At 51.4% G+C, this 27,976-nt stretch overlaps 1 protein-coding gene across 7 annotated transcripts in view; it reads right to left on the bottom strand.

The window, feature by feature from the left end:
- The window catches only part of eps8l2 (EPS8 signaling adaptor L2), a 333,811-nt gene that overhangs the window by 18,494 nt on the left and 287,341 nt on the right, over positions 1 to 27,976 (bottom strand). For all 7 annotated transcript variants that reach the window (XM_072466344.1, XM_072466339.1, XM_072466342.1 and 4 more), the window contains 3 exons: positions 22,625 to 22,736; positions 11,144 to 11,272; positions 2,343 to 2,502 (listed from right to left, as the gene is read on the bottom strand). In XM_072466344.1, the coding sequence (XP_072322445.1) occupies positions 2,343 to 2,502; positions 11,144 to 11,272; positions 22,625 to 22,736 (401 nt within the window). The remainder of the gene's footprint in view (positions 1 to 2,342; positions 2,503 to 11,143; positions 11,273 to 22,624; positions 22,737 to 27,976) is intronic.

Raw genomic sequence — 27,976 nt, forward strand, 5'->3', positions numbered from 1 at the left:
TTAATAAAGTGCCACATTAAAGGTTACTATACAAGACAAGAGCACATAATATAAGGGGTAATATTAGCACGAATAAAGGATTGGTTATTGTGGCAGCACAACAGAGCAGAGTGGTGGTTGGAGCACGAGTCTAAACTTGCAGAGTGGTGGTTTACTCGCAAAGCAGTGGTCTGGGCGCAAGCCCAAACTTGACTCGCAGAGAGGCAGATGGAATACAAGTCCAAACTTGCAGAGCAGCAGTTCAGCGCTGGTCAGTCAACGGCCAAAAGTCAAGGAGTGGGATGACATTCGTTGTCCTCCTTTGTATATAGTTAAACTTCAATAAACAAATTTGTTAACTTTCGCCTGCTGAGTAGTTGTTGAGCCTCACAGCTATTAAAGTTAGTTAAAAGGAAGCAGATATTGAGGATAAATGGGTCCTTTTCAGATCAGCAGGCTGAACTAGTAGAGTGCCACAGGGACCAGTGCTTGGGCCTCAACTATTTTCAATTCATGTCAATGATTTGGATGAAGGGACCGAATGTATGGTAACTAAATTTGCTGATGGCACAAAAATAGGTAGGAAAGTAAACTGCCAAGAGGAATCAAGAGTGTGCTCAGGGATATAGATAGATTAAATGAGTGGGCAAAAATTTGGCAGACAAAATGTGAATGTGTCCACTTTGGCAGCGTTAGATTTATTTATTTCTGCAAAGAGAAAAGGGTTGGAGGTGCCCACACTCTGGATTCTTGGAAAACACGATGAGAGGTTTGTTAAGGGTGTTGCTCATACAATCAATTGGTGATTTGCTCAACACACAACTAGCAAGAATGTACACCCCTCCCTCTTTATTTCATTACTGCAACGACAACAATTCATAGATCTCCTTATGCATTATTTCTCTACATATATACAATTCAATAAAACAGTCTCTGTGGTGGACATCTATTCCCTTTTGGTAGAATTCAGCGTTCTTGAACTTGGTTACACGCAACCTTAGAAGTGTCCTCATTCCTTTCTGTAGATATTTCGGAGTAGTCATTTCAGGCTTTCATGAAGCCGAATGGCATGAAACACATGGTGCCATACCATCCAGCATCTAATGGCCTGGCTGAATGGACAGTTCAAATATTCAAAGCTGGATTTATAAAACAGCCCGCTGGTTCCCTGTCAAAGCAAATGGCCCTTTGATTATAGAACTATGCTCCACAAGATAACGGAAGTCGCATCAGAGGAATTGTTATTGGGACAACGACTGTGCACCAGACTCAGTCTGCTGTTTCCCAATGTCGGTGGGTGGGGGAAAGTGGAGTCAAAGCAGGAGGTCCAAACAAGGAACTTCAACACCAGAAGACCCAAAAAGACCTTCAGAATAGGAGATACCGTTTATATGCGGAACTTTGGAGATGGCTCCCAATGCATCCCAGGAGGATTGCTGGAAAAAACTGGTCTGGTTCTTACAGAGTCCAAGGAAAGGTTGTGAAAAAACACCTGGACCACCTGAGATGCAGGGAGACGGTTTCAGCAGAGAAAACGTCCTTGTGAATACCTTCGGCACAAGAACTCAGCCTATGGGGGACCCAAGAGTCGTTCCCTCCGACGATGAAGATTCAGAGACCAAAATGAAGACTGAGGAGATTCTGTCGGAGGTCTGCACTGAAGATGAGCCTCCATCTGTGGCCCTTTGGCGATCAACAAGGAAGTGACAGTCTCCAGTCTGTTTCACCACCCACCCCTATCCAGTTCCACCTATCTGAGGCCTTACGCCAAAGAGGTCTCATCACTGTGGGAGTGAGGGAGATGATTGGGACTTATGGGGGAGGGATGCGATAACCCTCACAAGGACCGGGGGGATCGTTGGTTGATCTCCGTGTGGGACTCATAGAATAAGAGTTTCCATAGTGAGTCAGCAGAGGCTAGCCCAGCTGGGGCTAGTTAACGAGACCTTTAAATGTAGCTCCCAGACCCGGACCAGCAGTTCCCGCTAGTCCTGGACTGGGACCTTTGTTTTGTGTGCCACAATAGTGGCTTTATTTTCAGTTTAAAGTAACCCAGTTAGGTCTTTCACTCTGCGCCTCCTGGAATTATTACATTGGCAGCAGACCAACTATGTATTGTTTACTTATTCAGATGAATGTTGACAAATTAGAAAAAGCAGCACACAAACCCAAACACCAGCCTTGTTAGATTCAAGCATTGCTAAGGTCATAGGCAAAGTAGGTTCCCCTGTTAAAAGGGAACTGACAGTAGAACTTCCGCTTTAATAGCCTTTTTCATTGGAGTGATCTGTTTCACAAGAGTTACATTAGGACATATTTTTCTGATAAATTTACATGTGATTGATCCAGTTTTGTTTACTCACTGTCTTTATCCCTCGAGTAGGGCCTGTTTGCTGGTCCTGGTAGCTCGTAGCTTCCATGTCTCACGTGCCCAGGGCCAGTAAAGGGTCCAGGTGCAGTGTAACCTGGAATATTAGGTACTGTCCCTCTCGCACTGATGTCTCCTTTGAACCGTTGACCACCCTAAAAAAAAATTTAAAATGATATATTAGTTTCTTATAATAAATAACCTGGAGTATCAGGGCCTGGTATTCAATCTGGGAGGGCCCCTTTTTTGAGAGGCTGCTGGTAAATGGTGAAGTGACAGCTGAGATTTCAGTACATCAAGGCAGTACAACTGGTTCCACCAGCTAGAGGTGTATGCCACATGACTCCCACCGTTCCATATTGTCTTTGCCAAGTGATGTGTATCCCTTGTCTTGGTCTCAGTGTGGTTAATTGTCTCTACCATTTAGAATTGAAAGGAGGGTTATGGTTCCTTTGTCCTGGCAGACAAATCGAATGAGCTGGCCAGCTTGGCTTATTAAATGCAGATGGCCTTTGTATAGTCCTCTTTAACTTGGTCTGTGCAGCCCACTCCAGGTTGTTAATACACGGTAGCACAGTTGTTAGAACTGTTGTTTCACAGCACCAGGATCCCAGGTTTGATTCCCGGCTTGGGTCACTGTGTGTGTGGAGTCTGCACATTCTCCCAGTGCCTGTGTGGGTTTCCTCCGGGTGCTCCGGTTTCCTCCCACAAGTCCTGAAAGATGTTGTGTTAAGTAATTTGGACATTCTGAATTCTCCCTCTGTGTACCCGAACTGGTGCTGGAATGTGGCGACTAAGGGCTTTTCACAGTAACTTCATTGCAGTGTTAATGTAAGCCTACTTGTGACAATAAAGATTTTTATGAATATAATGAGGCACAAGTTTCTTCAAAACTGCCAGATAAGTCCTTTTGTTAAGGCATCATGGTCTGGATTCTCCAAAAATGGGGCTATGTCCCCAGGCCAGCGGAAAAACACTGGCGCAGCACTCCAGAGTTTCCTGGGAAAAAAACAACCCGATTCACTTACCTTCAGGGGGCTAGCAGGGGTCCGGCAATGGCCGGCTGCGCGGCGTAATTCGCGGACGCACGGTTATTCGGGGCCCGGAGAATTGGCGGAGAGGCGCCGGGCCCGATTCCGTCTGGAACTTTGATTCTCTGCCCCCGCGCCAAACGCGATTTTGCCGTGGGGCTGCGGAGAATCCAGCCCTTATATTCAACCATTTCTACAGTTCTAAAATTTTAGAAATAGCCATGAGGATATCTAAATTTATTTTATAAAAAATATACAGGGCGAGGTCTTCGTCTCCACACAATCCTCGCAGCCTCAGAGCAAAAAGTGGGACAGGATTCTCCGTCGGCCGATGCCGGAATTGCAAAACGCGATCGTGCGGAGAATTGCTTTTGATGCAGAAATAGTGGACGGCGCCGGATTCACGCCAAATCATAATTCGCCAGTGCTTCGTTAGCGGCATCAATGCATTCTACTCCGCACGTACAGTGAACACCGTTGGCATATCATTAGCAGGCCTGACCTGGTATTCGCCGAGGTCTCTGCGATCCTACCCCTCCACCAGGGGGAGAATTCCCGACGGCAAGGTTCACTTCTGCTTTCAAAAATCGTGAAACAGTTGCTGTGGCTGATGAGGGAGTACGGAAAGTGTCCAACATAGCCATAGTGTGCTGACAGTTGTGCCACTGGTTTCTGCTGGGGCAAGTAGCAGGGGGCGGCCAGGAGGTAGGCGATGGGGTTGGGGTGGACAGGCACGGAACACCATTGCCACTGCCAGGCAGTCATGCAGCTGCGCTGACTACCCACTTTAAACCTAGTGCCACGGATTGTATGGGTGCACCCCTAGGTTACCCCTCCGAGGTACCCTCAACAGGATGGGCATGCTGAGCCAGTGCCATGTTGTTGGCTGGAATGAGTGCGTGTGGGGAGTGGAGTGCTAATATGCGGCTGCAGCTTGTCAGCTTCTCGAGTGTCAACCCTGACCCCGACGAATCAGACACCGTTTTCCATTGGAATCGATCGTGTTCCACGTTGTGCCAGTGCTAGCCCCTCAACGGTTGCAGAATTGGTGCAGGTGCAGCGCCAATTTTGCTGTGGTAGAATTCCACGAATCCTGCCCTGGCGTTAACAATTAGTCTCAGGAACGGAGAATCCAGTCACTGATGTCTATTTTGATTGGCATGTCAGACACGGGGAAAAACAGTAGTTTCCTGCTGCATTTTCCTATTTGAGGTTTAAATCAAGCCGAATACAGTCCTTTTGGCACATGGAATGGGTAAGTTGACTTGGGTAGGCTCCAGAATTGGAGACCTTAATTTGAGGCTAGAGTTCTGAATTTCCTCTGTTGGGGATCTTTTGTGAGGGCCATGAAGAATCCAGCACGAGTTTTAAGGATACAAAGTAATAACATTTATTTACAATAACATATCTATCTATCTATATCTATCTATATCTAACAACAGCAGCAACTTCCCTTGCTGCACACTCCTTCCTGCTGTGTCCAAACTGGCCAGCTTTATTTATAATTGGAGTTTACTAATGGTTTCTCCGCCCCCCTCATTGGGGAAGCTCATACTGCCACAGGATTTTGGGATTGTCATTAGTCCCCAGCCAATGGTAAGCAGGCAGGTTATAACATCCCTCCCCCTCAAAGTCCAAGGAATCCACCAAAGACCCTGGCGAAGGAGGGCGTCGGATTCGTTTTGCCGCAGGCCGGACACCATTTGCACGCGGCGCTGGATCAGGCGGCGTGTAACGAGACGGAGACCGGCGCTTCCGTGATGAACGGCGCAATGGTTGTACATCCACGGCCCGTGGACCCGAGGATTCCCCCTCTGATGCATCCTGTGTCTCCATCTCGGAGTCAGAGTCTGCTGCCTCCATCATGTCAGCGTCTCTATCTCCATTCAGTTCTGTAACGACCTGCGCAGGCTTCGAGTGAGGCACCAGTGGAAGATTGTGAGGACTACCTTCCCTTGTCTCTGGTCTCTGCGGCTGTAGAAATGAGCTCCGGGGGCGGGGAATCTTTTGAGGGGATAGTCTTCTGGACCGAACGTGGCCTACATGTTTGCGCTGGAGACGACCCTGGGCTTGCACGTGGTAAGATATAGGGCCCGTTTGGCGAAAGATTACACCAGGAACTCACTGGGCACCACCAGCAAAATTCCAAACGAGCACTGGGTCACCGGGCGCAAACTGCCGAATCGGCTAATGCCGAGAAAATCCCTGTCCCTGCCGTTCTTGTGTGCGGCGTACTTTTGCGCCAATGTCCGGGAAAACCATACTAAGGTGGGTGCGAAGTCTCCGGCCCATTAGGAGATCTGCGGGAGGTACCCCAGTCACCGCATGGGGGGGTGGTCCTATACGTAAACAAAAAGCGAGCCAGTCTCGTGTCTATTGATCCGGAAGACTGCTTCTTTAGGCCTCTTTTGAATGTCTGCACTGCGCGCTCTGCCAACCCATTTGAAGCCGGGTGGTAAGGGGCAGTGCGGATATGGCGTATGCCGTTCATCTTCGTGAGCCTCACAAACTCCTCACTCGTGAATGGAGTGCCGTTATCCGTGACCAGCACCTCGGGGAGGCCATGCGTACTAAACGGCAAATGCATCTTTTCAATTGTTGCGCAGGACGTTGTCCCCTGCATCTTATGCACCTCTAGCCATTTAGACTGGGCGTCAATTAAGAGAAGGAACATGGATCCTAGAAAAGGGCCTGCGAAATCTGCATGCAAGCGTGCCCAAGGCCGCCCTGGCCATTCCCAGTGATGTAGGGGCGCGGCCGGCGGAAGCTTCTGATGCTCCTGGCAAATGGAGCAGTTTTGGGCCACCTTCTCAATGTCGGTGTCGAGGCCTGGCCACCAGACATAACTCCGGGCCAACATTTTCATTTTGTTCACACCTGGATGCCCATTGTGCAAGTCTGTTAGTATCAGATCCTGGTCTTTTTCCGGGACAATCACACGCATCCCCCACAAGAGGATGCCGTCTTCCACGCTGGATTCTGACAGCTTGGAAGAAAATGCCCGCAACTCGCCTGGGAGCTGTCTATGCTGCCCACCATACAGGACTATGTGCCGAACCTTTGACAGGACTGGCTCCGTCTGGGTCCACTCACGGATCTGTGATGCCATGACAGGCAAGGTGTCCATAAAATTTAGGGTTGCAACCACCTCACTGGTCGTGAGGGTCGACATGGGGCCGGTCGATAAAGGCAATCGGCTCAGTGCGTCGGCATCTGCTATCTGCGTACCAGGTTTGTGCTCCAGAGAATACTCGTATGCAGCAAGCAACAAAGCCCAGCGCTGGATCTGTGCGGAAGCAATGGGCGGTATTGGCTTATCATCTCTGAAAAGTCCCAGCAGAGGCTTATGATCAGTCACGATAGTGAAATGGCGGCCATACATGTACTGGTGGAAGCGTTTCACCGCAAAAACCACTGCCAGGTCCTCCTTCTCGATCTGCGCGTACTTTCTCTCCGCTGCAGTCAATGTGCGGGAGGCGAAAGCTATCGGTCGCTCGGCCCCGTTCTCCATCTTGTGGGACAGGACGGCCCCAATACCATACGGGGATGCATCACATGTGACGAGCAAAGGCTTTCCAGGATCATAGTGGGTTAGTAACCCAGACGACGACAATTGTTGCTTTACCCTCCGGAAAGCGGTTTCTTGCGGCTGACCCCAAACCCAGGTGTGATTTTTCTTTAGCAGAAGGTGTAAAGGGGCCAGCATAGTTGCCAGATTGGGGAGGAACTTCCTGTAATAGTTTACGAGACCGAGAAAAGAACGAAGATGCGAAGTGTCAGTCGGGGCGGGGGCCTGTTGAATTGCACGCACCTTCTCTGCGACGGGGTGCAAACCTTCGCGGTCCACCTGATAACCTAGGTAGACTACTTCCTTTGCCTGAAAGACGCACTTTGTGCGACGTAAACGGACTCCAGCCTCCGAAAAGCGTCTACGGACAGCCTCCAGATTTTCCAAATGTTCCAGCTCCGACGTCCCTGTAATCAAAACGTCATCTAGGTAGACAGCAACACGTGGTAAACCTCTCAAAATGCCCTCCATAACACGTTGAAAAATTGCGCAGGCAGAGGATACTCCAAAGGGCAACCGTGTATATTCATACAGGCCCCGGTGTGTATTAATCGTTACATATGGTCGGGAGGCAGGGTCCAGCTCCAACTGCAGGTAGGCGTGACTCATATCTAATTTTGTGAACGGGAGTCCACCTGCAAGCTTCGCGTAGAGATCCTCTATGCGAGGCATTGGATACCAGTCGAGTCGGGAAGCCGTATTCACTGTAAGTTTATAGTCGCCACACAAGCGAACTGTGGCATCTGGCTTCATTACAGGTACAATTGGTGCTGCCCAGTCAGCAAAACGGACGGGTCTGATAATACACAAACTCTCCAAACGAGTGAGCTCCCCTTCTACCTTCTCGAGCAAGGCGTAAGGCACCGGGCGCGCCCGGAAATAGCGCGGCATGGCTCCTGGTTCGACTTGATACGGACTACGGCCCCTTTTATTTTCCCCAAACCAGGCTGGAATACATCTGGGTATCGTCCTAGCACCTCAGTCAACCCTTCAGAAACTGTTTGGAGGATGAGCTGCCGTTGGAACTGCAAATGGCGCAACCAGTCCCGACCCAACAGGCTGGGCCCATGGCTGCGCACCACGATAAGTGGGAAACGCCCCTCCTGGCGTCCATAAACAACAGGGGTCATTGTAGTTCCTGCAATGTCCAGTGGTTCCCCCGTGTAGGTGGCCAACCTGGCCTGTGAGTCGGTTAATGCAAGGGTCTGTATACCCTGCTTGATGCGGTCGAATGTCCTCTGGGCGATCACGGAGACCGCTGCGCCAGTGTCCAACTCCATCTCAAGCGGGTGGCCATTGACCCGTACTGTCACCTTAATGGGGGCCACACGGGGAGCTGCCACACAATGCAGCTGCAGGCAGTCGTCCTCCGTCTCCACGTCCTCAGGAGTAGTCCCGCAGGTTCATCCACATGGAAGGTACGGCCCCTGGGCTGGTCCCAGTTACGGCCTCTGGGCTGATCCCAGTTACGGCCCCTGGGCTGATCCCAGGTTCGGTCGGAACGACGGCGCCTCTGGCGCCCCCAGGACCGCCGTCTGCGACAGGGTCGGCGCCTACAAGTCTGACACGGACATGGCTCCTCATCCATTGGTTCTGGAGAAGGCTCCCTTCGGGGAGGAATGTCCGATGGCCACTGGCGTCGGTCCGGACGTTGCCTCGCCCAAGGTACCGCAGGAGTGCGGGGGGACGTTTTCGGACGGAAGGGGTTGCGCCCCAAGGCATGCACTTCCATTCCCTGTAGCTCCTGTACTCCTCACTCTGCGCTCTCTCGGGACAATACTATTTGAATGGCCTGTTGAAAAGTCAATGTTGGCTCAGCTAACAACTTTCTCTGGGTGGCCGCATTGTTAATACCGCAAACCAAACGGTCGCGTAACATTTCTGACAAGGTCTCACCATAGTCACAGTACTCCGCAATCCTGCGTAGCCTGGATAGGAAATCGGCAAGGGATTCTCCAGGGGTCCTCTCAGCGGTATTAAACCGGTAACGCTGGACTATCGTGGACGGGGTTGGGTTAAAATGTTGCCCCACTATATTCACAAGTTCATCAAACGTTTTGGTGTCCGGCGCAGCTGGGTACGTAAGGCTCCTAATCACCCCAAACGTATGCGGGCCGCAGGCAGTGAGCAATATGACCACCTGGCGCTCATTTTCGGTGATATTGTTTGCCCGGAAATAGTAACGCATCCGTTGTGTGTACTGGTTCCAGCTTTCCAGCGCAGCATCAAAAACATCCAAACGTCCATACAGAGGCATGGTATAATAGAAAACAACTTCCAACCTGTATCCAACAAAAATCCAGGGAGGTGGCTTCAGCAGTGTAGACAGCTATTAACTTTAACCCTCGTCGCCAGTTTTGTGAGGGCCACGAAGAATCCAGCACGAGTTTTAAGGATACAAAGTAATAACATTTATTTACAATAGCACATATATATATATATATATATATATAACAGCAGCAGCAACTTCCCTTGCTGCACACTCCTTCCTGCTGTGTCCAAACTGGCCAGCTTTATTTATACTTGGAGTTTACTAATGGTTTCTCCGCCCCCCCCCCCCCCCCCCCCCCCCCCCCTCATTGGGGAAGCTCATACTCCCACAGGATTGTGGGATTGTCATTAGTCCCCAGCCAATGGTAAGCAGGCAGGTTATAACAGGATCAGACATAAGCAAGGCAACTGCTTATCTAACTCTGCCTATCTAACTCCAGGTTAAGAGTTCCCTAAAGGATCTGAGGGTTCTACAGGGTGTTTAGAAGTGATGATCAAGCATCTCTGGGCTATCTGCAGGGGAATGCTGGGCCGGTCTTTGTTCACAAGGTTGAGCGGCTCAAGTCCATCTTAACTTTTCCCTGTCCCTCTTGGTAACCTGTGGGCTCAGCTGTTCAGGGACCGTATCAAAACGTGGGCAAGGGGTTGCCACGCAGCCCCGTGTGTACTCTTTCAGTGAAAGAGGGATGCAGAAAGGAAAGGTTTAAGGGCAAAGACCACAGAGAAAATAATTATTGTTTCACATGGGTCCAGAATCGAAGTCCAATGAGATATTTCTTCCTTCATGGAGATGGACATGCTGAAAACCAAAGCCATATAATTCACTTTTGCAGTGGAGTTGACTTTACATGATGAGATAGGTTTGTAGGGATGAAGCAGTCTTGTAGATGACAGCAAAGACATTCCAGCAGAAACAATACAGATGGGGCCAAGCATTTTAAATCTGTCATGCTGTTTGTAGATGGGAAATGGCGGACTGTTTGCAGTGCAGCAAGGCAGACTGTGTGCACCTGGTTCCACCAGCAAGACGTCGATGTCACATGACTCCTACCCCTCCACATTATCTTTTACAAGGGATGCGTATCCCGTGCCTGGGTCCCCGATATAGTTAATTGTCTCAACCATCAAGAATTGATAGGAAGGTTGCGAGTTTCTTTGTCCAAGCAGGCAAATAAGAATTCACTTGGCCAGCCTGGCTTATGAAATGCAGATGGCCTTTGTAAGGCTCTCTTTGAATTTGGTCTGTGCAGCCCAGACTGTGTTGTTAATGTCGCTTCAGAGATAACGAGGTATAAGTTTCTTCAAATCTGTCAGATAGCTTCTTTTGTTTAGGGGTCACCGATAGACATAGATTCAGCCATCTTAGAAGTACTTTGTTTCTTTGTTCAGTTTAAATTTTTTTAGAAATAGCCATGAAGATGATTGCATCTATTGTATGAAAATATTACAGGGAGAGGTCTTAATCTCCTCAGCCACCTCCCAAAAACATAATATGAGAATTGACAGGACAAGCTAAACTCCAGTTAAATTCAGCACTCCACAAATGCTGGGGGCATAATCATCATCACATACTCATTAGACAATTGCAATGACAAATCATAATGCTACCACCAGTTTCTGGGAGAGTTTCTAGAATGGGCATTTAGGAAAGGTGCCTTATCCCAGAAACATTTTGTACCTTTTAGAGAATGCTAGGGAGAAATATAAACCATATTGTGCTTTGAAATTTCTCACGGACCCTGCCCCCCCCAAAAAAAATTAACCTCATGAAGCTAATAATCCAATTAACACTAGAGTGTCCATTGTTCAGTATTGATTAAGCTACTGGTATAGAAGACAATTTACTTATCAGCGCAGCATAGGCAACAAGGAGCAGCCTTAAAACAACCAACATTTAAAGTTTTGATCTTGCGCAGTGTCACATACCTGGCTATAAGGGTGATCAGACTGGCCTGGGATATCATAATTTACGACGCTGAGCATATTAAATGGGACATAGCCAACCTCCCCAAATTTGCTCTTCAGCTTCCACCACTGCTTGTTATCTTCCAGAACCTGCAGGGAGAGAGTCAGAAGTTGAGGTTATTAGAGAGTTTAGAATGGGCAGGCTTTCTTGTTGACTGACCCAGTGTTTAGCCAGAATCACCCCAGAATATACATTTTCTGCTGCCAGCATGTGGAAACACTGTTGTTGAAGTCAATGGGTCACATCAAGCAGTTTATAGGGACAGACAGCTATGACAGGTAGAAAGCACGGTTGTTGGTTCTGACAAGCTGGCAGCACTCTAGATCTGAACATCTTAACTGATGGGTCCTCCATTGATTCAATTTGCTGGTTTGGCTCATTTAAATTATTAAATATATTATGTTGGTCCTCCTGATGCCTGTTCTGATTTTCTGTTCTGAGCATCTGGCATTGCTAAAGTGAGAATAATGCTGAATGTGCTGTGCAACATCACAGTCATTCTGACCTAATTTCAATGCTGATGCCACTATTTGGACAAGTAATTCTTTTATTTGGTGGCAGGGCTAATCCAAAAATAGAGAAGTGGCTTGATGTAATCCGCAATTGAAATCGGGTGAGAGCGGAGGGGGGAATAGACTGTGGTGGGTGGGGAAATTATGTCAAGTGAAGGCGAACTATGTTAGCAGGGGAAGGGGAATTAAACAAGAACACAAAAAACATAAGAATGCTGTTTTCTTTTTAATTCGCGGATGAATAGTTGGCAGCATACGCAAGACCATAAGACCATAAGACATAGGAGCGGAAGTAAGGCCATTCGGCCCATCGAGTCCACTCCACCATTCAATCATGGCTGATTTCAACTCCATTTACCTGCTCTCTCTCCATAGCCCTTAATTCCTCGAGAAATCAAGAATTTATCAACTTCTGTCTTAAAGACACTCAACGTCCTGGCCTCCACCGCCCTGTGTGGCAATGAATTCCACAGGCCCACCACTCTCTAGCTGAAGAAATTTCTCCTCATCTCTGTTCTAAAGTGACTCCCTTTTATTCTAAGGCTGTGCCCCCGGGTCCTAGTCTCCCCTGCTAATGGAAACAACTTCCCTACATCCACCCTATCTTAGCCATTCATTATCTTGTAAGTTTCTATTAGATCTCCCCTCAACCTCCTAAACTCCAATGAATATAATCCCAGGATCCTCAGAAGTTCATCGTATGTTAGGCCTACCATTCCTGGGATCATCAGTGTGAATCTCCGCTGGACCCGCTCCAGTGCCAGTATGTCCTTCCTGAGGTGTGGGGCCCAAAATTGCTCACAGTATTCTAAATGGGGCCTAACTAATGCTTTATAAAGCTTCAGACGTACATCCCTGCTTTTATATTCCAAGCCTCTTGAGATGATTGACAACATTGCATTTGCTTTCTTAATTACGGACTCAACCTGCAAGTTTACCTTTAGAGAATCCTGGACTAGGACTCCCAAGTCCCTTTGCACTTCAGCATTATGAATTTTGTCACCGTTTAGAAAATAGTCCATGCCTCTATTCTTTTTTCCAAAGTGCAAGACCTCGCACTTGCCCACGTTGAATTTCATCAGCCATTTCTTGGACCACTCTCCTAAACTGTCTAAATCTTTCTGCAGCCTCCCCACCTCCTCCATACTACCTGCCCCTCCACCTATCTTTGTATCATCGGCAAACTTAGCCAGAATGCCCCCAGTCCCGTCATCTAGATCGTTAATATATAAAGAGAACAGCTGTGGCCCCAACACTGAACCCTGCGGGACACCACTCGTCACCGGTTGCCATTCCAAAAAAGAACCTTTTATCCCAACTCTCTGCCTTCTGCCTGACAGCCAATCGTCAATCCATGTTAGTACCTTGCCTCGAATACCATGGGCCCTTATTTTACTCAGCAGTCTCCCGTGAGGCACCTTATCAAAGGCCTTTTGGAAGTCAAGATAGATAACATCCATTGGCTCTCCTTGGTCTAACCTATTTGTTATCTCTTCAAAGAACTGTGAAATATGCATGTGAGGCTTTCAGTAAGTGTGTGAGGGTGAGATGAAGCATATGAATGTAAGGTATGAGTTCTGGCTCATAGAACATACAGTGCAGAAGGACGCCATTCGGCCCATCGAGTCTGCACCGACCCACTTAAGCCCTCACTTCAACCCTATCCCCGTAACCCAATAACCCCTCCTAACCTTATTCGTCACTAAGGGCAATTTATCATAGCCAATCCACCTAACCTGCATGTCTTTGGACTGTGGGAGGAAACCGGAGCACCCGGAGGAAACCCACGCAGACATGGGGAGAACGTGCAGACTCTGCACAGACAGTGACCCAGCGGGGAATCGAACCTGGGACCCTGGCGCTGTGAAGCCACATTGCTATCCACTTGTGCTACCAAGCTCATGGGCTCATGGGAGATTGTTGGTGTATGAGTGATGGGATTGTAGTGCTTTGAGGAGCACCTGAAGCTAATGGTGCATTTGGCAGAATATTGCATTTGAAGATACGTTTACTGATCTTGACTACTCACGTGAGGTTACTGAACCTCTTTTCGTACTGCACCGATGTCCTCAGGGATTGACTCACTGAAGTAATCCACTTGGAGAAGGGGGCGGGGAAAATGATGCCAACATCCTGCCGGGTTGAGGGGGGAGGGGCTCTCCACGGTTGCCCGCAGGGCCGAGACCCCCAGCTGGAGTTCCGTGGCAGGAAGGTGGCGAAGACACCCTGCCAATTCGAGGGCATGGTTAAGGGCTGTGTCCGCTGGCGCTGCGATGAGGGAGGACAGGTTGAACTGTGCGGGATACGGATACTGTGGGCTGGTGGCACGGTGCCTGAATGAACAGTGACCAGGCAGCCGGGGCACCCATTCATCGAAAGGGCCCTGGCTGCCTACGTGCCAAAGCACCCTCCTAACAAATTTTGTTGCCTCTCCCTTCCAAACCTACCCCCCCCCTTTCAAGTTCATGATGTACTCGCAGCAGCCATCGATGTCCGCCGCTGCGGTGGCAGTGGCAGCCATGCGGATGGGCATCCGTCGCGGGCCACCACGCCCGTCAAGTCCAAGAGGAGGCGGAGGGTGCGGATCACCTCCACGTCGTCGGCCAGGAAGGGGGCGACGACACTGATCCTGATGGGTCACCAGAGGAGGAGCACGAGCAGGTGGCCGTGCCAAGGCAGCGGAGGCGTCCCATGCATCACCGTGTGTACAGGGACCGCATTTCCTGTGAGAACTTAACAGAGGCGGCATGCAGGAGGAGACTCTGATTGAGCCGTGAGACGGTCGGCCATATATGCCAACTGATGGCACACCACGAACCACGTGGAACTGGGGGAGGACATGCCATCCCAGTGAGGGTGAAGGTGATGGTCGCCCTGAATTTCTTCGCGACCGGCTCTTTCCAGTCGCCGAGCGGGGACCTTTGCGGTATCAGTCAGGCCTCGGTGCATCCGGGCAGTCACCGATAGCCTTTATGCAGTCGCGGCACGATACGTCAATTTCCCGGAGGACCACGTGCACCAGGTTGCCAGGGCATCGCAATTCGCCACAGTGGCCGGCATCCCGATGGTACAGGGCGTCGTGGATGGGGTGCACGTCAACCTGCGTGCACCAACGCGGGACAGGGACGTCTTCCTAAACAGGAAGGGGACATATTCGATGAACGTCCAGGTGGTGGGTGACCAGGGAATGAGAATAATGCACGTGTGCGCCCAGTGCCCGGGAAGCGTGCATCCTTTATATTGGCGCATCCTACATCCCCACAATATTCAAGGGTCACCCACCCCGGATGGGGAGCTGGTTGCTGGGCGACAGGGGTTATCCGTTGCGGCCGTGGCTGATGACGCCCATACGGAGGCCACAGACAAACGCGGCGATCCGGTACAATGAGCAGCAACCAGGGGTGTAGTGGAGAGGTGCTTCGACCTCCTTAAAATGAGGTTCCGGTGCCTGGACCGCTGAGGAGGCACTCTGCAGTATGACCCAGACAGGGTCAGAAGGATCGTCGTCGCCTGTTGGGTCTTGCACAACATCGCCCAACAGAAGGGCGATGTGATGGAAGAGGAAGAATCAGGTGAGGCCGAAGAGGCCAGCGACTCTGAACAGGAGGATGAGGAGGAGGAGGAGGAGGATGGGGAGGATGGGAGGGCGGCGGGGCACAGACACCATCGGGGTGCGGGATATGGCCGGGAGGCTGCACGATGCCACCGTTTGGGACAGCGGGCATGCGATGCGTTGATCGCCGCACGATTCGCACACTAGGGCGAGGGCATCATTGTTCAGGGCACTCGCACCATTGACCGCGTGCACTGGCACAACCCAGCACCCCCTCACCCACCTCCCGCGCCATCGCACAACCCTATCACACACGGCACCACTACACCTGCGGCACCTCGTTACTGTCGGTAGACTTTTACTTCCGTAAGCGGGATGAATAGTGTCATGTTGGATGATGACAACCCGCTCTGCGATGAGCTGTGAGCTACAGAATGTCTGACCCATGGCCATATCTCAACAGCCCCACCTCGGTGTCCCCCCTATGCGTCACGGACACTCCATCACAAGTCCATGTGGGGTAGCGGGCGTCGGAGCACTGAGGACGATGGCATGTTTAGTGTTGGGGGGGGGGGGGGCGTACTCCCGGCCTCACCCTGGCAATGATCCTCGAACACCACCATCACCGGGCACCCTCACATCCCCCCCCACCCCCGGCACTGGAAATAGGACAGACGCATGAAGGTTTGGTGTAACAACTTTAATTGTGACATTGAAAGACACGTGCCCTAGCCCCTATAACTAATCTGTGCCCTGCACCCATGCCAACCTACTACGTGTCTACCTTTTTGGCCAGTTGGATAACGAACTGGCTAACCGATAGAAGTCAGAGAGTGGTGGTGGATGGCAAATATTCAGCCTGGATCCCAGTTACCAGTGGCGTACCGCAGGGATCAGTTCTGGGTCCTCTGCTGTTTGTGATTTTCATTAATGACTTGGATGAGGGAGTTGAAGGGTGGGTCAGTAAATTTGCAGATGATACGAAGATTGGTGGAGTTGTGGATAGTAAGGAGGGCTGTTGTCGGCTGCAAAGAGACATAGATAGGATGCAGAGCTGGGCTGAGAAGTGGCAGATGGAGTTTAACCCTGAAAAGTGTGAGGTTGTCCATTTTGGAAGGACAAATATGAATGCGGAATACAGGGTTAACGGTAGAGTTCTTGGCAATGTGGAGGAGCAGAGAGATCTTGGGGTCTATGTTCATACATCTTTGAAAGTTGCCACTCAAGTGGATAGAGCTGTGAAGAAGGCCTATGGTGTGCTCGCGTTCATTAACAGAGGGATTGAATTTAAGAGCCGTGAGGTGATGATGCAGCTGTACAAAACTTTGGTAAGGCCACATTTGGAGTACTGTGTACAGTTCTGGTCGCCTCATTTTAGGAAGGATGTGGAAGCTTTGGAAAAGGTGCAAAGAAGATTTACCAGGATGTTGCCTGGAATGGAGAGTAGGTCTTACGAGGAAAGGTTGAGGGTGCTAGGCCTTTTCTCATTAGAACGGAGAAGGATGAGGGGCGACTTGATAGAGGTTTATAAGATGATCAGGGGAATAGATAGAGTAGACAGTCAGAGACTTTTTCCCCGGGTGGAACAAACCATTACAAGGGGACATAAATTTAAGGTGAAAGGTGGAAGATATAGGAGGGATATCAGAGGTAGGTTCTTTACCCAGAGAGTAGTGGGGGCATGGAATGCACTGCCTGTGGAAGTAGTTGAGTCGGAAACATTAGGGACCTTCAAGCAGCTATTGGATAGGTACATGGATTACGGTTAAATGATATAGTGTAGATTTATTTGTTCTCAAGGGCAGCACGGTAGCATTGTGGATAGCACAATTGCTTCACAGCTCCAGGGTCCCAGGTTCGATTCCGGCTTGGGTCACTGACTGTGCGGAGTCTGCACGTCCTCCCCGTGTCTGCGTGGGTTTCCTCCGGGTGCTCCGGTTTCCTCCCACAATCCAAAGATGTGCAGGTTAGGTGAATTGGCCAATGATAAATTGCCCTTAATGTCCAAATTGACCTTGGTGTTGGGTGAAGGTGTTGAGTTTGGGTAGGGTGCTCTTTCCAAGAGCCGGTGCAGACTCAAAGGGCCGAATGGCCTCCTTCTGCACTGTAAATTCAATGATAATCTATGATTAATCTAGGACAAAGGTTCGGCACAACATCGTGGGCCGAAGGGCCTGTTCTGTGCTGTATTTTCTATGTTCTATGTTCTACTACTACGTCTAGGTGTTTCCCCAGACAGTACATCAGGAGTGGAGGCGGACTGCTGAGAATCCTGTCCTTCGACGTGGTTCCCAGTCGGTGCGCGCTTCCTGGGGCAGCCCGGCCTGGATGGGCCAGGCTGCTTGGCGGGCGTGCTGGATGGAGTGATGCCACCCTCCTCTGCCCGCTGCCCACCAGATGCACCAGGGACAGGATGGGGGGGACGGTGGGGGGGGGGGGGGGGGGGGGGGGGGGGGGGGGGGGGAGTGCGAGTATCCCGGTCCTTCCCTTGCTGTGGTTACCGGGACAGGCACCGGGACCACCTCCTCCCTCAGGGAGCCTGTTGGCACCCGGGCCTCTCTAAGGGACGGTGGTGCGCAACACTACACCGGGGGTGGCAAGCCCCGTTGCCCCACCGACATCTGGTGCTGCCAGTCCTGGAGGCCCGCTGTGGAGCTGAGGGAGTGCGACATCCCTGTCTGGGCAACGCCATCCATCACATGGACAAGGCCACCGATGCTCTTAGCGATGGCCTGCTGGGACAGGGCCATGGCCTGCTGAGACTGGGCCAGACCCTGGAGCACGGCGGCAATGTCCATGTGGCTCTGGAGCATGGCTGCCTGTGAGAGGACAGCCCTGTCATGGGCCATGGATGACGCGTGCACACTAAACCCCACGCCCTGAAGAACCTGACCCATGGCCAAAACCGTTTCCCCCATTGCCTCCATCGCGGACGCCACCCGTGCGGTGTCGGCCTGGGTTGCAGCCATGACCGGCACCACTCCCTGCTCGTGGACGCGGATGGACAACCTTGCCGGAAGACAGCCGTCATCCCATCGTCTGGATCCTGGGGTAGCGAATGCATCGGGTCTGTGGGTGGGCCTGGAATGCCCAGGAACCCGGGAGCCGTCTGGGCAGCAGCTGGGTGCTGGGCCTGGCCTGCCCTCCGACCGTACAGCCCCTCGGCTGCTTCTACCTGTTGTACCAGTTCGGCGGTGTGGTGCGCACCAGTCTGTGAACCAGAAGCCTCGTCACTTCCCTGCCCAACCGAGGTGAGTGTATCTGCCATGTTGGAGGGTGTGGGTGACAGCAGTGCCGTGGCCGCTAGGTCCTCGTCTGTCCCCAGCTCTGGTGTCTCCTGTGTGGAATCTAGGCCCGGTGCATTGAGACCACGGCCGATGCCAGGTGCCGTGCCCCTGTGCCTTGAATTTCGCGACATCCTCGGTGCGTCATTGTCCGGGTTCGGTGGGGTGAACAGGCAGTTCCACAGCGGTGCTCGTGTGGCCCTGGAGAACACAGTAAGGCACGTTTCGTTAGACACGCAGGGTCATATGTGAGGGGGTGGAGGAGGCGTTGTGAGGGTTTGGACTGTGGGTGTGGTGCAGTGTCAGGTGGTGGGGTGTGGACTGTGGGGGTGGTGCAGTGTCAGGCGGTGGGGTGTGAGGGTGTGGACTGTGGGGTGGTGCAGTGTCAGACGGTGGGGTGAGAGGGTGTGGACTGTGGGGGTGGTGCAGTGTCAGGCGGTGGGGTGTGAGGGTGTGGACTGTGGGGTGGTGCAGTGTCAGACGGTGGAGTGTGAGGGTGTGGACTGTGGGGTGGTGCAGTGTCAGACGGTGGGGTGAGAGGGTGTGGACTGTGGGGTGGTGCAGTGTCAGGCGGTGGGGTGTGAGGGTGTGAACTGTGGCGGTGGTGCAGTGTCAGGCGGTGGGGTGTGAGGGTGTGAACTGTGGCGGTGGTGCAGTGTCAGGCGGTGGGGTGTGAGGGTGTGGACTGTGGGGGTGGCGCAGTGTCAGGCGGTGGGGTGTGAGGGTGTGAACTGTGGGGGTGGTGCAGTGTCAGGCGGTGGGGTGAGAGGGTGTGGACTGTGGGGTGGTGCAGTGTCAGGCGGTGGGGTGTGAGGGTGTGAACTGTGGCGGTGGTGCAGTGTCAGGCGGTGGGGTGTGAGGGTGTGGACTGTGGGGGTGGCGCAGTGTCAGACGGTGGGGTGAGAGGGTGTGGACTGTGGGGTGGTGCAGTGTCAGGCGGTGGGGTGTGAGGGTGTGGACTGTGGGGGTGGCGCAGTGTCAGACGGTGGGGTGAGAGGGTGTGGGCTGTGGGGGTGGTGCAGTGTCAGGCGGTGGGGTGAGAGGGTGTGGGCTGTGGGGGTGGTGCAGTGTCAGGCGGTGGGGTGAGAGGGTGTGGACTGTGGGGGTGGTGCAGTGTCAGGCGGTGGGGTGTGGGTGTGGACTGTGGGGGTGGTGCAGTGTCAGGCGGTGGGGTGAGAGGGTGTGGACTGTGGGGGTGGTGCAGTGTCAGGCGGTGGGGTGTGGGTGTGGACTGTGAGGGTGGTGCAGTGTCAGGCAGTGGGGTGTGAGGGGAGGTGGGGGTACTGATGGGATGAAGGACTGCATACAGTGGATTCTCACCTGGAGCTTCGCCTCTGACCTGGCACGGCGCTACCTCCCAGCTGGCGGCTCCCCCAGCAAGGTCCAGTGCCCTTTGCTCATAGACGGTCAGGGGGTGCAGCTAAGGGGACCCCCCTCCGGTTCTTGCACGCTCCCTGTAATTGTGAGCTGTCTTGCCCTTGGGGGAGGGAGGGGGGGGATGAACCTCAGGGTTAGGCGGACATTGGCAGGACGCACACATGAGCGCAACATTATCACAAGGTGCGGACACTATGAACACGTCATGGCACCTGCCCACTGGGTGGGGTGGGGGGGTTCCACATGTGTCCCGGGTGCAACGTGGGACCCCAGCCCCACCCCACCCCCATCCCAGGGCGTGGGCAGGGGGGGTGGGTGGGAGTGTCAGGGTGAGGTCGTGAAGTTTCTTCCTGCACTGGTCTCCCATGCGGGGGATGTGCCCCACAGCGCTGACTGCCGCCCCCGCCTCTCGCCATCCACGCCTCACAGTGCTGCGGTGTCCACGTTTGGGGAAGAGGATGGCTCGGCGCTCCTCCACTGCCTCCAGAAGTGCCTCCAGGTCACTGTCCCGGAAGCGGGGAGCGGCGCGACGGGGTTCATCCATGTCAGGCCCCATTGTGTGTGCGCCGATCCGCGCACTTCCTTATATGTAGCGCGGCGTCATCCTGGCATCGCGCGATGACACCGCTGGTCCTGCGCAACGCCCACCGCGTTTCTCGCGGCGCCGCTAAACTCTTTTCTGGCTGTGAATCGGTCGTGGCGGGGGCCTGTTCACGCCGTCGTGAAATGTGACGGCGTTCACGACGACGCGGGCACGCAGGATATCTCTTCTACTTCCCACCTCCCCCACCAAGATCTCTCGTCCAGTTTTCAAAAACCATGGAGCCAAACTCGCCAATGATGTGCCATTATTTACTGGTTAGATACATTCTGCCAACACCACGGGCAGCACAGTGGCACAGTGGTTTGCACTGCTGTCTCACAGCACCGAGATCCCAGGTTCGATCCCGGCTCTGGGTCACTGTCCGTGCGGAGTTTGCACATTCTCCCAGTGTGTGTGGGTTTTTCTCCTCCAACCCAAATGATGTGCAGGGTAGGTGGATTGGCCACGCTAAATTGTCCCTTTATTGGGAAAAATGAATTGGGCACTCTAAATTAAAAAAAAAAAAAATTGATTGCCAACACCTGCTCCACTGTGATGTCACCGCCAAACACAACATCTCCTCCCCTCTCCATTCAGGATTCCAAAGGGATCATTCCCTCTGCAATACCCTGGTCTACTCCTCCCGCACCCCTAACATCCTGCCGCCTTCTCATGGCTCCTTCCGATGTAAATACAGAGATATTACACCTGACCTTCTCTCACTGTGTTTAAGTCCTGAAACACTCCTTCCAGGTGATTTATATGTACTCCTTTCAATTTAGTATAGTGTGTACACTGATCACAATGCGGCCGCTACTCCAGTGGGGGGATTGCTTTGTGGAAAACCTCCATTCAGTCTGCTATGACCCCAAGCTTCCAGGAGCCTGTCATTTTAATTCTTACCTTGCTCTCAGGCTGAATCCCGGTCCTTGGCCTACTGCAGTGTTCCAGTGAAGCTCACCATAATCTTGAGGAACAGCACCTTATCGCTCGATTTGGCACTTGACAGCCTTCTGAATTCAACATTGAGTTCAATAATTGCAGGCCATCATCTAGTGTGATAGAGTACTCTTCACTTGCTTGGGTGAGTGCAGCTCCAACGATACTCCAGAAGCTCAACACCATCCAGGAAATCCGCCTGCTTGATTGGCACCGTACCATCCCCTTAAACATTCACTCTTTCCATCACTAGTACACAGTGGCAGCAATAGGTACTATATACAAGATGTACTGCAGCTGTTCACCAAGAAACCTACAGGATTTCTACTGGTTCTCTCTTTAACTACTACTAGTTACACCCTCAAAAATCACCAGTAGATTTGTCAAAGATGATTTCACTTTTTTAAAACTGTGTTCACGCTTACTACCCATGTTCTGGAGGAGCAGACTGGCAGCTGCTACCTGTGCAAGTACAGAGTCAGAACTAAATGTAAGCAATTTACATAAATACCAAATTCAACAATCATAGCATGATTTAAAGTCCACAGTCAAATCAAGGTTGACACAGGACTGTTATAAATTATTGATACATAGCTCTCCCAGTGGATAGATAAAGAATCATAGAAGAATCACTACAGTGCCATAGGAGGCCATTTGGCCCATTGAGTCTGCACTGGCTCTTGGAAAGAGCAACCTACTAAACCCATGCCTCCACCTGATCCCCATAACCCAATAACCCCACCTAACCTTTTGAACACCAAGGAGCAATTTAACATGGCCAATCTACCTAGCCTGCACAACTTTGGACTGTGGGAAGAAACGGAGCACCCGGAGGACACCCACGCCGACATGGGGCAAATTCCACACAGTCACCTGAGGCCAGAATTGAGCCCGGGACCTTGGAGCTGTGAGGCAGCAGTGCTAACTGCTGTGTCACCCATGCACTTGCTGTGGTACTAATTACTCAGATTAGGTGGGTCCTGGGTGTTAATGAGACTTCGCTGAACTCAGCATTTGGGCTGTAAAGATTGGTCCCAGTGCCCATGAACTACACGTTCAGAATTACTTTTGGAAAAGTGGAACTATACTCCAGCAATAATAAGTTCCTTCTGCACTTACCTATTGATGGCAGGCATAATTAAACCTCACACACACGCATGCACTTAAGAAATAGAGAAAGAACAGTTTGTCACCTCCAATATCTCCTCCTTTAGGACAGAGAGTTCATTAGCGTTCCTTGCCACAAAGTCATACACTATCCGTACATATTTCTTTGGTTGGTGGATTCCTTGAGCCTCATAATTTCTATTACAGAAAAAAAAGAACAATTCTAAGCCACTCAAGCAGTGTTTTAGTGAGGACATGTAATCATTTTTCAACAAGGGATAAAAAATAGAGCTATTTTTTTCTGTGTTTATGGATGAAGAGGAATTACATGTTGGTTTTATGGAAAACACAGGAAAAACGGCTCAGTACTTTTAAAATATTCTCCTAACTGCCTGCTAATCACTTTCTTACACTTCGCTGTATCTGGAGTAGAGGCAAACTTTCATCAAGGCACATGGGCTACTAGCCATATGACTTGCTTGCCATTGGCATGACAACCACCCACAGCTAGTAACAAGGAATATCAAAATCCACAAAATTATATTTCCTGTTCCCAGCACAGAGAGTCTTAAGTCTTCACCAGTGCAAATATCTTGGCATTTAATTAATGTTAGAGATGGTCCAAATAACCACAATGGTACGAGGCCTGTTCCCACAGAAAGTATGAATTCAAATTGACTTTTACTACACTGTTCTATAATGCTCAATTTCAGTTCCTCCAATAAAATTTTGCACTGATCACATTTTGATCCTCAAACAATGAAGACAGTCTCTGTCTTGTAAACGTGAATCTTATGAATTTGCTTAGTCTATTGTAGAGAGTTTAATAAACAATTCAGAACCCTCAATTAAACCCCCATCAGTATTTTGCTATTATATATAATCTATCTGAGCCCATACCTTGTCATCATTTCCAGTATGAGCTTTATTCCATATAATATTTTAAAAATCCAGATGTTACTCTATGCTTACTGATGTGGTAAGATGGTATTGTTAAAAAACTGGCATAGAATTGGAATGGTGCAGGATTTTCAGAAATGCCCCTCACCCAACAGTATTACTAAGAGAATGATGACTTCCGAAAAGACACCTCACCTGTGCATAATATCTTTGGGCTGATAGTGGTACAATTCTTCATTGATAACTTTGCAACCCCCGATAACTTTGCAACCCACAAACTAAAATGGAAGGTTTACTACATACTTTTTGATAAAAGTGGTGTCTTTCTGAAATTAATTAATTCACCTGATAGCAAATGGAAGAAATGTGACTGCTATAGATGAGGTTTTCGAACACTTAGGCTGACTAATCTCACTTGTGAACACAGAAATTGTAACATTGATATGTTATCACTCCTACAGTTCAACACACTCCTTTAGTTCATTTCATCTAATAGTGAATACAGCACATGTTATACGGCAGCCAACAACTTGGCAGAGGGTAGCTGTGCCAGCTCGATCGGTGGGTGGGAGGGGCTCTAATACAGAAATGTACCCTCAAAAACTTTGCTCAGAAGAATGGCGATTCCTTGTTGGAGTGCAGTTCTAAAGTGGCCTGTTGTCTCAAACAACTAACCCTTGGCGTAGGCAGTAAGATTTGCTAAGATAATACACTGTGGAATATATTAATTGAGCAAATCCTGCCTCATCCTTGCTTACACATTGATAAAATTTCCACCAAGAGTCGCAGGCCAGTGATCAGGAATCCAGGTCAATTTTCCTTTCCTTAGTCCAAAGGCACTCAGAGCAATTAAAGCCAGCCCTAGCTTGGCATTCAGCTGAATCAGCACTGACCTCTTAATCCAATCATTACGTCAAATGGAATAGTATAAAACATGTTCAATTTCTCAAACTGCCATAAAATGCATTAATACAAGACTACATTTTCAGCAACATGCTACATTGGTTCACTTTTCATTATCTGATCAGTGTAACTAATTGCAGGGCTGTGGAAAACTGATTTGTGAAGCAAGGCAGCACAAAGCATGCAAAGCACCATCAAATAAATGCAGCTACATTAATGAAATCCAACCACCATGAGAAATTCAGAAAATTATAATCCTTTTATAATCATAGTGTGCGATTCTCCCAAAAGAGAACAAAGTCCCCTAGCAAGCACATTTAGCCACTTGTATCCCAGCACTCGCAGTGTCGAGAAATACATGGCTATTCAACATGACTCCCGTTGAATAAGGAGCTGAATGGGAAACGCGCGGCCAAGGCTGCATATAGCCCCATTATGTACGGTGGGGAGCTCCGCTCGCCAGAACACCCCATTATAGTGAGAGATCGAGATACAATTTTTAAATGGCATTCTGATCTTCGAGGTCCCTGTAACAATCCCCTCCCCCCCGCCCCACTCCCCAGACCAAATATGGGAGGGTCACGGTTCCCCCACAGTATCCACGCTGGGCAACCCCAATCCAATTGAGCGCGCAGAAAAAATGTCAGCTTGGCACTTTGGCAGTGCCAACCTGGAACACTGACAGTGCCCATGTTGGTTGGCAGTGGCAGGGCACCCTGCCCAAAGGACATGCAGCAGGTGACCTCCGGTCCCTGGAAGACCCCAACGAGTGCCGTTCCACCAGATGGAGACCAGTGCTGAATGGCGCACGCCCGAGATCTCAGAGGCGAAGGGGATGAATCCCAAAGTCTCCTGTACCTTGGAAATCTGCACATTAGAGTGAGGTTTGGACTTCCGGTGGCGGCCATGGATTGAGCGGTCGCACATTTGGTGGCACCTGTTCAAGGTAGTATTTTTTGGTCTTTTCCCCGAAGGGGTAAATATTTGAGTGCAAGAGGTGCAGGAATGCCTGTGGAAGGTTTTATTTCTCTCGTGTGGCTGGTGGGTAGATCCACGAGCTAGGAGTGGGGCAAGATGAAAAAAACTGCTGGAACAGACAAGTTTGTGTGGTTCGCCACAAGATAAGATGGTGGAGGGCAAGGGAGCTGCCCTGCCCACCCAGTGGTCAACAGAGCTGCTGATAGAGTTCCTAATGGAAAGTTCTGTCAGCCAAGGTGGTGGAACCGACTATGTCGGGAATCGAGAGAGTGGAGCAGAGGCTGGAGACTCAGGACCGGATGATCCAGAAGAGGCGATAGAGTTCATGAGGGATAATGGACTGGGAGGAGAGTGAGGATATTGAAGTTCGGAGGAGATTGTATGTGTGTTCTTTGAAAAGATTTTTCTTTGAAAAAGTTATGACGACAAAGTTTCTGGAGGACAGGCTTTTCATGGGGGATCATCACAGGAATGTGCCTTTTGTTGCTCTTTAGGGGGGTATGGATGGGGGCGAAGGGAGATTAGGATGGTAGGGAAGTTGGAGGCCAAGGGCGGGATTCTCCGACCCCCCCCGCCGGGTTGGAGAATCGCCGGGAGGCGGCGTGAATCCCGCCCGTCGGCTGCCGAATTCTCCGACGCCGGGGATTTGGCGGGGGCAGGAATAGCGCCGCGCTGGTCGGGGACCATTGGCAGCGGCCCCCCCGGCGATTCTCCGGCCCGCGATGGGCCGAGTGGCCGCCCGATTTTGGCCGGTCCCGCCGGCGTATGTTACGACAGGTATTTACCGGCGGGCCTGGCTCCGCGGGCGGCCTCCGGGGTCCTCGGGGGGGGGGGGGGGATCTGGCCCCGGTGGGTGCCCCCATGGTGGCCTGGCCTGCGATCGGAGCCCACCAATCCATGTGTGGGCCTGTGCCGTGGGGGCACTTTATTCCTCAGCGCCGGCTGGTGTAACAGTCCGCGATGGCCGGCGCAGAGGTGAACCATCCCAGCGCTTCGCGCATGCGCCAACTCGCACCGGCCGGTGGAGGCCCTGCGGCGCTGGTTGGCGTGGCGCCAAGCCGCTTCCGCGCCGGCCAGCGCAAACCACTCCGGCGCCGGCCTAGCCCCTGAAGGTGCGGAGGATTCCGCACCTTCAGGGCGGCCTGACGCTGGAGTGGTTCACGCCACTCCTTCGCGCCCGAGTTGCCCGCCCTGCCGGTTCGCGGAGAATCCTGCCTCTTGGGAGGGGGGCACCATGCTAGCTGGGCAGGCTAGTTAATGGAAGTGTAGTGAGGGTTTGCCAGGAGGTAGGCATGGACAGGAGTTAGGCTGGTGTTTTGTTTAAGGGTGGGGAGGGTTGCTGAGAAGGGTGTGGATGATGTGTCGTAGTTGGAAAATGGTCGATGATGGTGGACATCGGAGGGTGGGCCTGGAGGGTTGCATGACACGGACCGGGGGGCTGGCCCAAAAGGGATATAGCTGATCGGCAGATAGCGGGGGGGGGAATGCGAGGGGGCTGAATGGGCTAGTCAAAGGGTCACGTGTGTTCGCGGACCCGAGGTGTCTGAAGGCAAAAGTGGCCTTCCTGCAGGAGACACACTTAAAGATAGGGAACCAGACAAGGTTAAGGAAAGGATGGGTGGGGCAGGTGTTCCACTCGGGCCTGGATATGAAGACGAGGGGCTGGCGGTGCTTGTCAATAAGAGGGTGGCGTTCATGGTGGGGAATATTGTGGCAGGCTCGTTGGGAGGGGCGGAGGTTTGCGATGGTGAGTGTGGTTGCCGATGGTCCAGGTAAACATTAATGCCCCAAATTGGGATGATGTGGATTTCATGAGGCGGGTGCTGGAGAAGATTCCAGACTTGAACTCGCACCCGTTGATTATTGGGGGTTGGGGGGGGGGCGCAGGATTTCAAATATGGTTATGGTGCAGAGTTTGGACCGGTTGAGCCCGAGGCCGGTCAAGGTGTAAGTAGTGGCGTAGGAGCTGAAGGGGTTTATGGAGCACATGGGGGGAGTGAACCCATGGAGGTTCGGGAGACCGAGGGTGAAGACATTTTCATACTTCTCCCGCGTACACTGGGTGTATTCTTGGATTGACTTTTTCATGTTGGACAAGGTATTGCTAACAGGGTTGGTTGACGGGTGTGGGGAGGGGGGGCGGCTGCAGCGCCTGCAGTGGAGGCTAGATGTGGGGCTCTAGGCAGATGAGGAGGTGCGTGAGCGGGTGAGGGCCGCCATTCAGGGGTACGCAGAGTTAAACAACACAGGGGAGGTCACGACCGCCACGCTGTGGGAGGGGCTCAAGGCTGCGGTTAGGGGAAGAGGTAATCTCGATTCGGGGACACCGGGAGGAAGCAGAGTGGGCAGAGAATGCAAGGCTGGTAGATGAGATCCTGAGGGTGGATAGGAGATATTCGGAGGACCCAGAGGCATGGCTATTGAAGGAGAGGCAGAGGCTCCAGATGGAGTTTGGTTTAGTGTCCATGGGGAAGTGGTGAGGCAGTTATGGAGGGCCAGAGGGGCAGTATAGGAGTACAGTGAGAAGGCGCTGGATCCAGAGGGGGTGAATGGTGTGTTTGAGGCATTTTATAGGAGGTTATACATTTGCGCAGGTCTCCATCTCCCTGATATTGAAAAAGGACAAGGGTCCGGAGCACTATGAGTCGTACCGCTCA

This window comes from Scyliorhinus torazame, chromosome 10, assembly GCF_047496885.1.
Source record: "Scyliorhinus torazame isolate Kashiwa2021f chromosome 10, sScyTor2.1, whole genome shotgun sequence".
Taxonomy (NCBI): domain Eukaryota; kingdom Metazoa; phylum Chordata; class Chondrichthyes; order Carcharhiniformes; family Scyliorhinidae; genus Scyliorhinus; species Scyliorhinus torazame.